At 44.4% G+C, this 18,432-nt stretch overlaps 1 protein-coding gene across 1 annotated transcript in view; it reads left to right on the top strand.

The window, feature by feature from the left end:
• The first annotated feature begins 1,537 nt into the window (after positions 1 to 1,537).
• The window catches only part of LOC122552182 (adhesion G protein-coupled receptor E3-like), an 83,822-nt gene continuing 66,927 nt past the window's right edge, over positions 1,538 to 18,432 (top strand). Inside the window, exons 1-4 of the mRNA XM_087983180.1 lie at positions 1,538 to 1,621; positions 7,333 to 7,425; positions 11,480 to 11,638; positions 17,400 to 17,546. Of these exons, the coding sequence (XP_087839306.1) occupies positions 1,591 to 1,621; positions 7,333 to 7,425; positions 11,480 to 11,638; positions 17,400 to 17,546 (430 nt within the window). The 5' untranslated portion in view covers positions 1,538 to 1,590. The remainder of the gene's footprint in view (positions 1,622 to 7,332; positions 7,426 to 11,479; positions 11,639 to 17,399; positions 17,547 to 18,432) is intronic.

Here is an 18,432-nt window from a genome sequence, read left to right as displayed (position 1 = left end):
GGGGAGAAAGTGAGGTCTGCAGATGCTGGAGATCAAAGTTGAAACTTTATTGCTGGAACAGCACAGCAGGTCAGGCAGCATCCAGGGAACAGGAGATTCGACGTTTCGGGCACAGGCCCTTCTTCAGGAATGAGCAGAGAGTGTTCAGCAGGAGAAGATAAAAGGTAGGGAGGAGGGACTTGGAGGAGGGGCGTTGGAAATGTGATAGGTGGAAAGAGGTCAAGGTGAGGGTGATAGGTCGGAGTAGGATGGAGGCGGAGAGGTCAAGAAGAAGACTGCAGGTCAGGAAGGCGGTGCCGGGCTGGAGGGATCCGGCTGAGACAAGGTGGGGGGATGAAGAAACTGGTGAAGTCCAAGTTCATCCCCTGCGGTTGGAGGGTTCCCAGTCGGAAGATAAGACGCTCCTCCTCCGACCGTCGGGTTGTTGTGGTTTGGCGGTGGATGAGTCCAATGACCTGCATATCCTCGGTGGAGTGGGAGGGGGAGTTGAAATGCTGTGCTACAGGTTGGTTGGGTTGGTTCGTCCGGGTGGCCCAGAGGTGCTCTCTGAATCGCTCCGCAAGTAGGCGGCCTGTTTCCCCAATATAGAGGAGGCCACACCGGCTGCAGCGGATGCAGTAGATGATGTGGGTGGAGGTGCAGGTGAATCTGTGGCGGATATGGAAGTTTCCTTTGGGGCCTTGGAGAGAAGTGAGGGGGGAGGTGTGGGCGCAAGTGTTGCACCTCCTGCGGTTGCAAGGGAAGGTGCCGGGAGTGGAGGTTGGGTCGGTGGGGGGTGTGGATCTGACAAGGGAGTCGCGGAGGGAGTGGTCTCTACGGAAAGCTGATAGGGGAGGGGAGGGAAATATATCCTTGGTGCTGGGGTCTGTTTGGAGGTGGCGGAAGTGACGGCGGATGATGCGCTGTACATGGAGAGTGGTGGGGTGGTAGGTGAGGACCAGTGGGGTTCTGGTTTCCCATGGTTAACCCACTTCGCCTGCATATCCCTGAACACTGTGAACAACTTAGCATGACCAATCACCCAACCAGCATAGCTCTGCTCAAAAGAGTGTGGTGCTAGAAAAGCATAACCGGTCAGACAGCATCCGAGGAGCATAAGCCCTTCATCAGGTTTATGCCAGAAACATTGATTCTCCTGCTCCTCAGTGCTGTGAGACAGTAATGCTCACCAGGAGAAAGTGAGGACTGTAGATGCTGGAGATCAGAGTTGAGAGTGTGGTGCTGGAAAAGCATAGGCTGTCAGACAGCACCTGAGGAGCAGGAGAATCAATGTTTCTAGCATAAACCTGATGAAGGGCTTATGCTCCTCGGATGCTGTCTGACCGGTTATGCTTTTCTAGCACCACACTCTTTTGAGCAGAGCTAACCACTCAGCACTTGCTAACACACTGATGTATTTGAAAAATTAACTATGACTGTCGATGTGAAAGATAATGTTTTGTTTCACGACAAAGTTCCTTTTGCAGTGTATGATGGAAAATCCCTCAGTGCAGCAGCTGCTCATGTAGATGAGGTTGTGCTCAGACTCACTCAGTGCATGAGAGAGCTCTGCTGAAGCATTTCCTCTGGTGACACTGAGGTTGAAAACTCATGAGATTAGGAACATCGTATCTAATCCTGGGTGAGTACAAGGGATCAGATGGGGTTAGCTGTCTAGCTATTTTTATGCTAATTTATACTATAACAGAAACTGTACTGAATGCAAAACTTAAAGGAATGGATGTCCAGCCAGGAATGCTAATGTGTGTTTCAGTTCAGTTCTCTTCATTCCTGGGATAAAATGTGCATTTAGTGTTAGAAGTACAACTGTGTAAGAAGTTTGGAGGTGATGAATTTACAAAGAACTAAGAGAACAAAGAACAGTCCAGCACAGGATCCGGTCATTCAGCCCACCAAGGCTGTGCCAACATATTATGCCTTTTTAAACTAAAAACCTTTACCCCATGTAGTCTGTGTCCCTCTATTCCCTGTCTATTCACATATTTGCCAAGATGCCTCTTAAACATTGCTAACTATCTGCTTCCACCATCTCTTCTGGCAGCACATTCCAGGCACTTACCACCCTTTAAAAAAACTTGCCTCCCACATCACCTTTAAACTTTCCCCTTTTTACCTTAAACCGATATCCCTTTGTAATTGACAGTTCTAGCACAAAGACTCTATCAAATCAATCCATACTTCTCATAATTTTATTAACTTCTATCGGATCATTCCTCATGCGTCAACATTCAAGTGACAACTAGCCAAGTTTGTCCAATCTCTCCTCAAACCTAATAACCTCGGAATCAGGCAACATCTTGGTTAACCTTTTCTGTGCCTTTGCCAAAGCCTTCACATCCTTTTGGGGTGGTGTCCAGAACTGTACACCATATTCCAATTTGGAGCATAAATGCCAGTCTTGATAAATGACTTCTTTCTATGCTATGGATTCTGACTTAATTCAGTGAAACTTGAGCAAAAACTGCCCAGTGCAATACTGATGGAACAGCAAAGATTACAACCAGCAGCAGTTAAATACACGCATGACAACCACTAACAGTAATGTGAGCAGGGAAAGTCACTCAAATCGTTATAACCATTGCTGGAAAAATAAATATTAGAAGAGCACTGAAACACTTGTAAGCTTTGTAAGCTTCATATCGATCTCATGAATCATTTTCATCTCCGTCTAATCCAGAGATATGGGGAGGGGGGAGGCACTTGACACTGTTCCATTTTCTCAGACAGCAGGGTGCAAAGTCAGTCCACATGTACTGCCCTTTGTGTTCTAGCTTCTGTGTGTGAAATGAATTTCGAGAGGTTCAATCTAAATCTCACTGTATGTCTGAAATACATTAGTAGCTACCACAAAAATAGAGATTGCTGGAAAAACTCAGCGGGTCTGTTAGCATTTATGGAGAGAAATCAGAGTTAATGTTTCTGATGGAGTGACCCTTCCTCAGAATGGATGCTGAACCTTGCTATTTTTGAGGGTGTAGGGCTGATTATTGTCTGGAAGAGAAATTACTTTGAGATATTGCTTTGACTATATAACCCCCCAGACGAAGTTTGTAAATCTCAGTCAGCCAGAGAGATGTGCTGGGTCATTGATTTCCTCATATAGATCCCAGTGTGTGGGAAGGTGTTCTTCTCACATGAAACATATGGCTATAGGGATGGCCATGGATGGAGGAGTGATTAAGAGTCAGCAGCAAGGCAATAAATTATCTTCTCCTGGTGGTCCAGATATCTCGAGGATAGGGCTGGCTTGTTGAACCAGTTGAGTTTTTGCACTGAGCAAGGGTCACTGGATCCAAAAATTCCACTGAATTGCAAAACCTGTGCCCACAACTCCCCCCTCACCTCCGTCCAAGGCCCCAAAGGAGCCTTCCACATCCATCAAAGTTTCACCTGCACTTCCACACATGTCATTTACTTTGGCTTTGCTCTTTATATTGTCAATGTCTACAGGAATAGTGCCAGAAGACTGGCAGATAGCAAATGTTGTCCTCTTGTTCAAAAAAAGGGAGTTAAGACAACCTTGGTAATTATACACCAGTGAGCCTTAATTCAGTTGAGGGTAAAGTATTGGAAAGGATTATAAGAGATAGGATTTACAATAACCGAGAAAGGAATAATTTGATTAGGGATCGTCAACATGATTTTGTGAAGGGTAGGTTGTACCTTACAAACCTAATTGAGTTCTATGAGAAGGTAGCCAAACTGATGGATGAGGGTGGATGTGGTGTCGTCAGAGGCTGAGGGATGACTTTATAGAGGTCTAGAAAATTATGAGGGGCATGGATAGGGTAAATAGGCAAAGTCTTTTCCCTGGGGTCAGTGAGTCCAGAACTAGAGGGCATAGGTTTAGAGTGAGAGGGGAAAGATATAAAAGAGACCTAAGGGGCAACTTTTTCACACAGAGGATGGTACGTGTATGGAGTGAAATGGTGGAGGCTGGTACAATTGCAACATTTAAGAGGCATTTGGATGGGTATATGAATAGGAAGGGTATGGAGAGATATGGGCCGGATGCTGGCAGGTGGGACTAGATTGGGTTGGGATATCTGGTGGGCATGGATGAGTTGGACCGAAGGGTCTGTTTCCATGCTGTACATCTCTATGACTCTATGACATAGATTTCAGTAAAATGTTTGATAGGGTTCCCCTCGGTAGTCTGTTGCAGAAAATACGGAGGCATGGGATTGAGGGTGATTTAGCAGTTTGGATCAGAAACTGATAAGCTGTAAGAAGTCAGAGGGTGGTGATTCATGGGAAATGGTCATCGTGGAGTTCAGTTACTAGTAGTGTACTGCAAGGATTAGTTTTGAGGCCACTGCTGTTTGTCACTTTCATTAATGACCTGGATGTGGGAGTAGAAGGATGAATGAGTAAATTCGCGGATGACACCAAAGTCGGTGGAGTTGTGGACTGTGCGGAAGGATGTTGCAAGTTACAGAGGGACATTAATAAGCTGCAGAGCTGGCTGAGAGGTGGAAAATGGAGTTTAATGTGGAGAAGTGTGAGGTGATTTACTTTGGATGGTGTAACAGGAAGATAGAGTACTGGGCTAATAATAAGATTATTGGTCGTGTGAATGACCAAAGAGATCTCAGTGTTCGTGTGCATTGATCCCTGAAATTTGCCACCCAGGTTGATAGGGTTGCTAAGAAGGTGTAAGATGTGTTAGCTTTTAATTATAGAGGGATTGAGTTTAGGAGCCATGAGGACGTATTGCAGCTATACAGAGAACTCTGGTGCGGCTGCACTTGGAGTATTGCATACAGTTCTGGTTGCCACATTATAGGAAGGATGTGGAAGTGTTAAAGACTTATATTGGTTTCTTAGGTCGGTGCAACATCAAGCGCCAAAGGGCCTGTACTACGCTGTTCTATGTTCTAAGATCAAAATCATCCCCCCATTGGTCTTTGTTTTGACATTACAGCACAACTGCTTGCATTGCAAATGACGACCTGAAACTCAATGAACAATTTGTCTTTGGAAGACGGTCAGTGGTTCTTTGTTGCTAGCTTATCTTGGGCTCTGCATCTGGTCTGTCTTCCAGAACTTACCAAGAGGCTCTTTTCATGTTCAGTTTGCTAATGTGTGAAACAGATGTTACAAGATATGGCCTGGTGGTTGTCTTTAGCTCTTCTCCTCATCTAGAAATATAGTAACTAGGAGGAGTAGACAATTCAGCCCCTCAAGCCTGATTTGCTAGTTAATTACAATCATAGTTGTTCTCATCTCAGCCCCACTCCACTTTCCTGCTCACTCCCCATGAACCTTCAACCCATTACTAATTGAAAATCTATTGTCTCCTTAAATTTATTCTGTGTCCTGCTATCCATCTGGGGTAATACATCCCACAGATTCATGATCCCTGAGAGAAGGAATTCCTCCTGAACTCTATTTTAAATCTGCCACCCTTTTGTCTAAAACCACAGCCTCTCAGACTAGATTGGCCCACAAGGAGCATATCCATTCTATCCCCTTTAACATCTCATTCCCCTAAATTCTCATGTGTATAGACCTGATCTCCTCCATATGTCCTAATAAGACAAATCTTTCATCTCTTGGATTAATCTCGTGAACGTTCTGTGAACTGCCTCCAATGCAATTACATCTGTCTCTGGGAGGGTTCATCAAATGTGGTTAGCACTGCTGCCTTATGGCTCCAGGGACCAAGGTTTGATTCCCACCTCGGGCGACTGTCTCTGTGGAGTTTGCACGTTCTCCCTGTGTCTACATGGGTTTCCTCCGGGTGCTCCGGTTTTCTCCCTCAATCGAAAGATGTGCAGGTCAGGTGAGTTGGCCATGCTAAATTGCCCACAGTGATAGGTGCATTAGTCAGGGGCAAATATAGGGGAGGAGAATGGGTCAGGGTGGATTACTCTTCGGAGGGTCGGTGTGGACTTGTTGGGCTGAAGAGCCTGTTTCCATACTGTGGGGAATCTAATCACAAAAAGAATGTATCAGCCTTCACCTGTCTGAAGCTACGATAATATCCATAAATTCTCTCCGAATTGGTCAAGCTTCTCATCCTGCTTGGCTTCAGTTAAGTCAACAGTTTAATCTTTGTGAACAATTCATTGAGTTTTCCTTAAAATTTGGTAGCGAAGTTCTTCAGGAGGAGTCCCAAATTCTTCAGCCACTGTGAGAAACGGACTGTAACATTAGAATATTGGAGTATGTCTTCTACAACTGGGTTTGTGGCACATTATAAGGGCCAGTGGACAGCAAATCCACACAACTTGTGATAAGACACTTTGTTTGGTAATAGTTAGTTAAGGTATGGATTGCATTGCCATGAAGTGTAATGGAGGCAGGTTCAATTGAGGGCATTAGATGAATAGTTGAATAGAAATAGGTGCAAGGATGTTGGGAAAAAACAGGAGAGATTGACACCAGGGAGTAATGCTCATTTGAAAAGCCAGTGAAGGCATGATGGGCCGAATGGTCTCTATTTCTCATCACAGAAACACAAAACTTTTGTGATTCTGTGATGAGAATGTCTGATGCTGACAAGTTGAAAGAAAGTCTGAAACTTTAGCGTTTATGATTTTAAGATTTTCTGTGTCCAAATGAAAGGAGCTGATCAATGAGTAGTTCAAACCCACGTACAACACCAACTTGTGAATATATCGCACCCTTGACAGAATGAGATGTCCCAAGATACTTCACAGGTAACCTGTCTTGCCATAACGCTTGTGGCTTTGGTTCCTAATCTGCAGATTGAACCAATGGCTATCCTCGATCCTTCTGGTGCTCTGTGGCCTTACCTCTGTGTGGCTACTGTCTGATCTAATAAATTCTTCAAATCTCTTATTCACTCTATTGTACCTCACACTGTTCTCTGTAACATCACTCACTAGTACAGGCTGTTTCATCCTTTCTTCACAGCCACTTAATTGTGACTGTAGGTGTTTCTGTTACATCACTATATACATCTCAATATTATATCAATCTTCATTATGCGACAACAGCAGAGCAATCAAAGTAAAATTGACACTGAGATCCAAAATGAACATAAAAACAAGTGACTAAATGTTTGACCACAGGAGTAGCTTTTAAGCAGTTTGTTAAAGCAGGAGAGATAGATTTAGGGAAGGAATTGAAGAGCTAAGTGTTTAGACTCCCCTCAGTACAGTCACTGAGGGGACAGTGTAAGAATATGGAGATGTTCAATTATTACATGTTGGGGGATTACAGATTGCATGTGTTTACAGGGTTGAAAGAGATTCAGAGAGCCCGAGAATGAGTCAATAGAGACTAACAAGCAAAAAGGTGGTGCGTAAATGGAATTTGATGTGAATATTTTTTCAAGTAAGTGACGTTTTATTTTCCTCCCAGTGATCTGCTTTAGCAATGGATGGAACTCATGGAAAACCAAAGCCAGAACCTGTGGCAGAGGATTCTATCTTGGAAAAAATATGACATGCTTTGGTGAGTCACATGCATGAAGAATAGTTTCTGCTCCTTTCTGCCTCTGATATATATCCAATAATGGCCACTAGACAGCAGGAAGACTTTTAATCTCAATTTGAGAAATGCTTAAGGTGGAATTATGACATTAAAAACTTCTACCTGGTCGTAAATTGGAGGTGTACAGTACATAATGTGGACCACTTATTCAATGTTCCATTCTATAAACAAACTTTCGGAGTGACATTTGGTGAAGTGTAAGGTGGGTCATTTTGCTGAGTGGAATAAAGACATTCCTGATCTCTTGTCAGGGAAGTCCCTGTGGTGCAGTGGGTAGTGCCCCACCACTGACAAGTAGCTCTGGGTTAGAAGCCTCCAAGCAGAGGAACCAATGAAAATGGCAGCACCAATGATGGGATTTGTGCCACTGACTCGAAAAGGAATTCCCTCTTTCATGTTTTAAACATAAACCTCTCTAGCCAATTGAGAAAAGTTTATTGTTTGCAAACAGTGATACTGTTTTAAAATGTGTGTGTTCTTTCTCCAGTGGCTTCTTTCCAATGCCAGGGAATAGGCAGACCATTCAGCTCCTCAAGCTCATTCCTTCAATGAATGAGATTTAATCTTTTAGCTCAACCCCAGTTTCCCAAGGAGTTGCACACTGCAAGTATTAAGACATGGGTGCAGTGTTGGGGCAGCATGAGGAGAGATTTTTTTTATATTCATTCACAGGCTGAGGGTATCGCTGGCAGGGTCAGCATTTATTACCCATCTCTCTACTTGGAAGGCATGGTAGTGAGAAGCCTTCATAAACCATTGCAGTGCAATGGATCTTGACCCAGCAACACTGAAGGAACAGAGATGTATTTCCTAGTCAGGATACTGAGGGCCTTATAGCGTGTGGCTGGATGGGCCGCTCAAAATGATGAATTTATGACGAATTTATGAAACATGGAAAATAAGTGAGGCATGCTGGGAAATTGAGACAATCCTTGACCAAAGTGACTATGGTAATAAACATGCTGGAGAATCCAGAGAGACTGCAGCTACAGACAGACAGTATGTAATTGACCGAGCAGCTGCAGACAATACAATATATACTCAAATCTTTAAATTAGAATCAACCTGAATGTCATTCCCAGGACAATCGGAATCTTGAGTTGTTTATCAGACACAGCGGCACTTTGCAGCCTTATTTGAAGAGGGCTACCTGACCTATATGCACTTAACACCTCCAGAAATGAATGCACAAGGACCACCTTACCATTAACATGTCAATGCCTGGTTGGGTCCAATCAATCAGGATGATCAAGCCCTGATCGATCTATTGGAGGCCATTAAAGACCCTTCCAAAATGACTGGAACAACTGCTAAGTATAAGAATCGCAGAAACACCACCCTCAGGAGCAGTACGTTGAGACCAACCACTGTGAAGAGAAGATACCCCTGGGACCACCGGGAGAAGAAGACAAGATAATCATTGCCACGTGGATCAAGGCCGAGATGTAGTGTAATGGTAGATGTAGTGTAATGTATATGATCATCCAGAGTTAAGTTAAATTACAAGGTAGGTGATTAGGTTTATAGGGTAAATTGTCACTTTATAGCGTATTTTGTTGTTAGTACTAACTGTGTTAAATAAATAAATAGCATCATTTATTATCATTAAGAATCAATTCACAGTGTCTTTGCGAGATATAAGAGTCAAACACACTGTGTGGCAGCTGCAACAAGGGCTACTTAAAGGTGGTGCTGTCCTCATTTGTCTGCTGCCTTTGTCCTTCTAGATGGAAGTGGTTGTGGGTTTGAAGGGTGCTATCTGAGGAGGCTGAGTGCGTTGCTGCAGTGCTTTTTCTGGCACAATGCAACTGTGGCGAATAGAGTGAAAGTTGAAGGAGGTAGAGCAGTTATCAATCAAGTGGTATTGAACTACTTGAACTGCACTGATCGAGGCAAGTGGAGGGTATTCCACTAAATCCCTTACTTGTGTCTGATGGTGGGCAGATTTTGGAGACACAGGAGGTGAGTTACGTATCACAGAATTCCCAGCTTGTGACCTCCTCTTGTATCCATGGTATTTTTGTGGTTAATCCAGTTCCGTTTATGGTTAATGGTAACTCCCAAGATGCTGATGGTAGCATGCAGCGATTATGATGATGCCATTGAATGTCAAGGGAAGTGGGTTAGATTCTGTCTTGTTGGAGATGGTCATTTCCTGGCATTTGTGTGATGCGAAGGTTAATTACCACTTAAGAGCCCAAGCCTCATGAGCAGCTTCAATACCTGAGGAGTCAAGAATGATGCTGAATATTGTGCAATCATCAGCAAACCTCAGCATGAGCTTATGATGGAGGGAAGGCCATTGATGAAGCAGCTGAGGGTGGCTGGCTTGGAGGAACACCTACTGAGATGTCCCGGAGCTGAGATGACTAACTTCCAACAACCACAACCATTTTCCTATGTGCCAGCAGAGAGTTCAGGAGAAAATGAGGACTGCAGATGCTGGAGATCACAGCCAAGAGTGTAGTACTGGAAAAGCACAGCAGGCAAGGCAGCATCTGAAGAGCAGAAAAATGAAGGGCTTATGCCTGAAACGTCGATTTCCCCTGCTTCTCTGATGCTGCCTGACCTTTGTGCTTTTCCAGCAGAGAGTATATCCCAATTGATAGGGCCATGATTGGATTGGTTGGAGTTTTCCTGGTTTTTGTAGACACGATATATCTGACAACTTTCCACAATGTCAGGTAGATACCAGTGTTATACCTGTGCTGAAACAGCTTGGCTAGGCGCACATTATGATTTGGAACACATGTCTTTGTTACTGTTGGCTGAATGTTGTCAGGGCCCATAGCATTTCAAGTATACACTGTCTTCAACATTTTGATATTATGTGAATCGAATGGGCTAAAGATTAAAGTGATGCTGAGGACGTCCAGAGAAAGGTGAGATGGATCTTCCTGGTGAAGATTGTTGCAAATGATACACTGTTACCTTTTGCAGTGATGTTCTGAGAGACCCCACCCAGAGAGCATACTGTGCCTTTGTCACCCTCAGTGCTTCCTCTAAGTGGTGTTTAATATGAAGGTTTACTGATTCAACAGACAGAGGTGGGGGGAGGGGGGGTGGGATTGATCTTCATCTGGTGCCTAAATCTGGTCTGGAGTCAATGTTGAGGGCTCCCAGGACAATTCCATCCTGACTGTGTACCACTGTCCTGCCAACACTGCTGGGCCTTTCCTGCCAATGGGACAGGACATACCCAGAGATGATGATGGTGGTGCTCTCTGGGACATGGTCTGAAAGCTACAATTCCTTGAGTATGACTTCAACTCTACAGTGGAGAAAGTGAGGACTGCAGATGCTGGAGATCAGAGCTGAAAATGTGTTGCTGGAAAAGCGCAGCAGGTCAGGCAGCATCCAAGGAGCAGGAGAATCTTCAGGGCTCATGCCCGAAACGTCGATTCTCCTGCTCCTTGGATACTGCCTGGCCTGCTGCGCTTTTCCAGCAACACATTTTCAGCTTCAACTCTACAGTGGCTGAATAGCTTCATAAGTGGCTTCACTGGACAGTTAGGAGTTAATCACTATGGAGTCACACGTAGGCCATACTAAGTAAGCACTAAATTTCCTTCCCTGAAGTACAGGGCTTCCCAAACTGAGTCAAACCTCTGGGTCTGCCTGAGTACCTAACTGTGCTGTACCGTCACTGTCATCATCAGACTGAAATGATTTAAAACAAAGACTCAGCATCACTTCCTTGAGAGCATTTGGCACTGGCCAATGAATGTCAGCAATGGTCATACCACAAGATGAATGTTAAAGGTCTGTAATATTCAGAACGTACAACATCAATTCAACATGTTCCTCGGTCCTTGTAGCATTCCCAGCTGAGATACAGTTCAGAGGGAGGACTTAAATTATATCTAATTATATCTATACCTTACAGCAATATCAGTTCAGAAATGCTAATTCCCTCTTGAACACCAACAGAGAGAAAAATCCATTGGTTTTCATGAAACCCTTCAATTCCCAAAAGGTAAAATCAATCTATTAACCCTGTTCATCATATTTCCAGATGACAATGAGTGTGGTGAAACCGAAGCTGAATCATGGGCCCTGTGCGGTACCAACACAGAATGTCACAATACCCTCGGGAGTTTCTACTGTACCTGTAAGAAAGGATACGCCATCGAATCAGGAGAAACTAACTTTACCACCATGACACACTGCCGAGGTAAAGAAGCTAGATACATTGCAGACCTGTTTTGATAAAAGTTGAAAGTGTGTATGGGCTCTAACTGTTTTTCCAGCACTTTTATTGTGAAGCTGCTCTATTGGACTTGGATGTAAATGTTGACAATCCGGCTCCATTACTTGATTTATGCAAATAAACAAACATATGGAATGGAGCGGACGTAGACCATTCAGACCCTCAAGCCTGCTCTGCCTTTCAATAAGATCATGGCTGATCTGTTTCTGTTCCGAGTTTCTCATTCCCACCTACCCCAATAAGCTTTGACCCCTCGGCCTAACAAGAATCTCTCCACCTCCACCTTAAAAATATTCAATAACCCTGCCCCCACCGCCTTCTGAGGCAGAGAGTTCAGAACTTACACGATCCTCTGAGAAAAAACATATCTCCTCATCTCTGTCCTCAAAAGGTAAATCTTGAATTTTAAAACAGTGTCACTTGGTTCTGGATTCACACACAAACATACTTTCCACGTTGACCTGGTTAAGATTATTCAAGATCTTTGACACTTTCATCAAGTTACCCCTCATTCTTCTAAATTCCAGCAAAAACAAGCTCACTCTGTCCAAACGATCCTCATAAGATAATACATTCACTCCAGGATTCAATCTGGTAAACCTCCTCTGAACCACCTCCAGTGTATTTACATCCTTCCTTAAATAAAGTGAACAAAACTGCACACTGTATCAAGATGTGGTCTCAGCAATGCCCTATACAAGGAATATATAACATCCTGACTTTTATTTTCAATTCCTCTTAGATTGAAGGATAACATTCCATGAGCTTTCTTAATGAAAGCGGCATGGTGGCACAGTGGTTAGCACTGCTGCCTCACAGCGCCAGAGACCCGGGTTCAATTCCCGCCTCAGGCGACTGACTGTGTGGAGTTTGCACATTCTCCCCGTGCCTGCGTGGGTTTCCTCTGGGTGCTCCGGTTTCCTCCCACAGTCCAAAGATGTGCAGGTCAGGTGAATTGGCCATGCTAAATTGCCCGTAGTGTTAGGTGTAGGGGTATGGGTGGGTTGTGCTTCGGCGGGTCGGTGTGGACTTGTTGGGCTGAAGGGCCTGTTTCCGTAATGTAATCTAAAAGAAATGCTACAACTATCCCTTCCTAATGTTTTGTGACTCGTGTCCTGGAACACCTAAATCCCTCTGCACCTTAGAATTTCACAGTCATTCTCCATTTAAGTAACATTCTACTTTTCATTCTTTCTCCCAAAGTGAAGAACTCCCACATTGTACATCATCTGAGAGATTATTCTCCACTCACTCACCCTATCTACATCTGTCTGGAACCTTTGTCTGTCTCCTTTGCAACATACCTTGCTACCTATCTTGGTGTCATCTGCCAGTTTAGCTCAAACATTTGTTGATCGCTGCAACTCATTGCTGCACTTCATTTCACAATTTATTTCATGTAATTGTGGCTTGCCATGCTGGGATGTCAACTCATACCTCCAGAACATTCACTCAGAACATGGGATTATGAGCTCACTGACATAACCATTGTATCAAATTACCCTCACTATTCACTCTCACTGGGAATGCTGGCTAGTTAACTTTCCTGTTTAGACCGACTGGCCTTTATATCAATACTCCATCTTACCTTGGATCACTTGAAGGTCACCAAAGTTAACTGGGTAAAATTATTTCTGGGTAAATCTACAGCAGAACAGTAGAGTCATTCCAAACCGAATTGGTAAGAGTACAGGCCCAACATACTCCCTTTCGGCTGAAATGTAGGTTGGGCAGAATCCCAAGATATTCTCAGTATATCAAGGGGAAGAGAATAGACAGGGCAAGGTTACGGCCCATTAGGGACCAAGGAGGTGACCTGTGTGTGGAATTAGAGGACATTGGTAGGTGTGATCAGGTGTGAGATGATCAGGTGTGCACATGAGGTTAGTGCAGTTTGATGCATATGGATTCTAGCAAGGCTCTTGACAAACTCTTACACAAGAGAGTGATAAGGAAAGCAAACGTACACAGGGTCTAGGGTAACTTGGTAAGTTGCATGCGATCATTGGCTTTGTGGTAAGAGCCAGAGCGTGGTGGTAGAAGACTGTTTGTGTGACTGGAGGCTGGAGGCCAGTGTCCAGAGTCATACCACATGGATTGATGCTGGGTCCATTATTGTTTGTGGCATAAATGATATACAAGTCAACGTATGGGGGTAAGTAAGTTTGCGAATGAAATGTTGGCTGGGTGAGGAAGAAGGTATTAAGTAACAGGAGGATTCATCAGATTGATTAGATGGGCAGATCAATCACAGATGTAACTTAACCCTGATAAGTGTGCACATTATGGGGACATGGAGAAGGTGAGGGAGAAAGCAGATATTCCCTTTAGTTGAAGGATTGATAACAAGGGGATATAATTTAAAAGCAAAAAGCATGAGGTTTAGAGTATATCTGGGGATATACTTTTTTCACCCAATGTGTGGTGAGAATGTCATTTGCATTCCCTGTGAGGGTGGTTAAGGCAGGAAATCTCACAGCCTTTAAAAAATACTGTGTGTCAAGTGCTGGAAACTGGGACAAGTATGAATATGAAGTTATTTGCAACAGTGCAGATTCAATGAGCCAAAGGACCTTTTCTGGACTGTATAATTCTGTGACACTCGAATGAAATAGTCTGCTGTGCTACAAGACTGTAGCTTAACATTTTCTGAGGAAGACTGAACCGCAAATGAAGAATTTCCTTTTTGACAGAAACCACACCAGTGATGGCACAGGGGGACAGAGGTCAAAAGATGGTTTAGACAGAAGCTTCCAGCAGATGATCAGTAAATGAGGGTGGTCAGGGTGGTTCTATTTGCCAGGTAATTTCTATTTCACCTGTAATGAAGGGTTTGTCTCGATCACTGAAACATGCACCTCTATTGATAAACTATTCATGCAATGCTGAAAATGTGTTGCTGGAAAAGCGCAGCAGGTCAGGCAACATCCAAGGACCAGGAGAATCGACGGTTCGGGCATAAGCCCTTCTTCAGATGCTGATCTCCAACATCTGCAGTCCTCACTTTCTCCTATTCATGCAGTGTCAAGGTAAAGACTATTTTGTTGCAAAACAACATTTAAAATATTCACTAGGCTTTCACTGATACAGCTGTTCCTTGAACATTCTGGTTTAGAGTGGTGCTGGAAAAGCACAGCAGTTCAGACAGCATCCAAGGAGCAGGAAAATTGACGTTTTGGGCAAAAGCTCTTCATCAGGAATAGAGGCAGAGTGCCTGAAGAGTGGAGAGATAAATGAGTGGAGGGTGGGGGTGGGGAGAAAGTAGCATAGAGTACAATAGGTGAGTGGGGCTGGGGATGAAGGTGATAGATCGGGGAGGAGAGTGGGGGAAGGTAGCAAAGAATACAATCGGTGGATGGGGGTGGGGATGAAGGTGATAGGTCAGAGAGGAGGGTGGACTGGATAGGTGGGAAGGAAGATAGGCAGATAGGACAAGTCATGGGGACAGTGCTGAGCTGGAACTTTGGAACTGGGGTGAGGTGAGGGGAGGGGAAATGAGGAAACTGTTGAAGTCCACATTGATGCTCTGGGGTTGAAGTGTTCCGAGGCGGAAGATGAGGCGTTCTTCCTCCAGGCGTCGGGTGGTGTGAAGGAGGCCCAGGACCTCCATGTTCTCGGCTGAGTGGGAGGGGGAGTTGAAATGTTGGGCCACAGGGTGGTGTGGTTGATTGGAGCAGATGTCCCAGAGATGTCCTCTAAAGCGCTCTGCTAGGAGGTGTCCAGTCTCCCCAATGTAGAGGAGACGGCATCGGGAGCAACGGATACAATAAATGATATTAGTGAATGTGCAGGTAAAACTTTGATGGATGTGGAAGGCTCCTTTAGGGCCTTGGATGCAGGTGAGGGAGGAGGTGTGGGCTCAGGTTTTGCAATTCCTGCGGTGGCAGAGGAAGGTACCAGGACGGGACAGTGGGTAGTTAGGGAGCGTGGACCTGACCAGGTAGTCACTGAGGGAATGATGGTGCCAGGACAGGAGGGTGGGTTGTTGGGGGCGTGGACCTGACCAGGTAGTCACGGAGGGAACGATCTTTGCGGAAGGCTGAAAGGGGTGGAACCATTCCCTGGTCTATGACTACCTGGTCAGGTTCACGCCCCCCAACAACCCACCCTCCCATCCTGGCACCGTCCCCTGCCACCGTAGAATTGCAAAACCTGCGCCCACACCTCCTCCCTCACCTCCATCCATGGCCCTAAAGGAGCCTTCCACATCCATCAAAGTTTTACTTGCATATCCACCAATATCATTTATTGTATCCGTTGCTCCCGATGTGGTCTCCTCTACATTGGGGATGCTAGCCGCCTCCTAGCAGAGCGCTTTAGGGAACATGTCTGGGACATCTGCTCCAATCAACCACACCGTCCTGTGGTTCAACATTTCAACTCCCCCTCCCACTCTGCTGAGTACACGGAGGTCCTGAGCCTCCTTCACCGCCGCTCCCTCACCACCCGACGCCTGGAGGAAGAATGCCTCATCTTCCGCCTCGGAACACTTCAACCCCAGGCATCAATGTGGACTTCACCAATTTCCTCATTTCCCCTCCCCCCACCTCACCCCAGTTCCAAACTTCCAGCTCAGCACTGTCCCCATGACTTTTCCTACCTGCCTATCTTCCTTTCCACCTATCCACTCCACCCTCCTCTCTGACCTATCACCTTCATCCCCACCCCTATCCACCCATTGTATTCTTTGCTACCTTCCCCCACCCTCCCCTCTGACTTATCACCTTCATCCCCACCCCCACTCACCTATTGTACTCTATGCTACTTTCTCCCCACCCCCACTCTCCTCTCATTTCTCTCTCCACCCTTCCGGCACTCTGCCTCTATTCCTGATGAAGGGCTTTTGCCCAAAACATCGATTTTCCTGCTCCTTGGATGCTGTCTGAACTGCTGTGCTTTTTCAGCACCACTCTAATCCAGAATCTGGTTTCCAGCATCTGCAGTCATTGTTTTTACCTCTTCCTTGCAACAACCTTCCACATCCATCAAAGTTTTACCTGCATATCCACCAATATCATTTATTGTATCCGTTGCTCCCGATGTGGTCTCCTCTACATTGGGGATGCTAGCCGCCTCCTAGCAGAGAATGAATCCCAGAATAGTTGAGCTGTCATTCTGTCTTCTTTGTTTTGTATTCACACTTCCTGATTTTCTTCACCTTCTATAAGATTCTACAGAGACTACTTTTTCTATATCAAAACATGTGGCAAACTCATACCTTCAGAGCATTAATTCAACACTCTGAATTATTAACCTGGTAACATAAAACACTATGACATGGTATGAAAGTAATATTGAAAAATAATTATTTAAGCCAGCATTAATTTGACATTTCACAAGTAGTTAGCACACTATTTTCATCTGATTAATCCTTAACTTGACATTGGATGTGTTCATTGAGCTGTTATAATGTGACAGAATCATTGGTTTGACGCATTAGTGTCTCATCCCAACAAAACACTACACAGGGCGGTGTGCAATGTTTGCACATAATAGTTAGTTGTAACAAATGTTAGTTGCATTCTTCAAATCCACGGCAAGTCGTTTTTTTCTGCTCTGGGAGATAACAAGATTTCTGCATCAGGTAAAACAATCTCTTGAGAGAAAATTACACCATCCATGACACAGGGAGACAGAGATCAAACAAGTGTTTAGACAGAAGCTTGTAGCAGATGATCAGTACATGAAGATGGCCAGGGAGATTCATGGTTATTTTCTATTCCAGATATTGACGAATGTGAGACAGACCCGTGTGGTCCAAATGCAACATGCACCAACAAATTTGGCCATTTTGTGTGCACCTGTAATGAGGGATTTGTCTCAACCACTGGAGAACATACGTTTACTGATAAAACTGTCACGCAGTGCCAAGGTAAAGACTATTCTGCTTGTGAAGCAACATCTGAAACATTCGCCAGACTTTCATTTTTAAATACTGATAGATCTGTTCTTTACAACAGCTGGATCTCACACCGTAATGAGTGGGCTGTGGCTCCTTCTCCTTTGTTTTGTAACTATACTTCCTGACTTGCTACAACTTCTGTAAGATTCTTATTTATGGGACTCCCTTTTCTATTTAGCAACATGAAGGAAACTCATATCTTCAGAGGATTAATTCAAGACTCAGATAATAAACTTGGTAACATAACCATCGTGACATGGTATCTCCAGTCAGTGAATGGTCATGACGGGAAGTCAAACGGACATAATACTCAAAAATAATGACTTCATTCAGCATTAATTTGACATCTCATGGGTAGTTAGCATACTATTTTGATCTGATTAATCCTTGGTTTGACATTGGATGAATTCATTGAGCTGCTATGATGTTACAGAGTCACTGGTTTGGAGTTTTAGTATCTCAACCCAGCACAACACATGCTGCGCATGGTGTAGACCGTTGTTCAACTTCTGAGTTTTCATTCTCTTAAAATTGAGCTACTGCTGTGATGTGTTTTACCAGTTAGGAAAACTTTCAGAGAAATGCATATGATATCATCACTGCATTACAGCATTTTATCTGATGGTACAAAGATCTCAAGCACCTCTTACCATAGGTCATTTGATGTATGACACTCTATTAGAACCATTCTCCCCCGCAATAAGGGAGCAGCATAATTTTGGCCCAGACAGTCCTGTGTCTGAGGAATGTAATGTTTCCACACAACAGTTAGTTGTAATAAATGTCTGATGGATTCCAGAACACCACAACATCAGTGCCAGGTTTTTTTTGGTATGGGAGATAACAAGATTTCTGC

This window comes from Chiloscyllium plagiosum, unplaced genomic scaffold (genome assembly GCF_037043375.1).
Source record: "Chiloscyllium plagiosum isolate Xiang-an unplaced genomic scaffold, Cpla_swu_hap1 HiC_scaffold_45, whole genome shotgun sequence".
NCBI lineage: Eukaryota > Metazoa > Chordata > Chondrichthyes > Orectolobiformes > Hemiscylliidae > Chiloscyllium > Chiloscyllium plagiosum.
The sequence above is the reverse complement of the archived record's forward strand: the minus strand, read 5'-3'. Positions and strand labels throughout refer to the sequence as shown.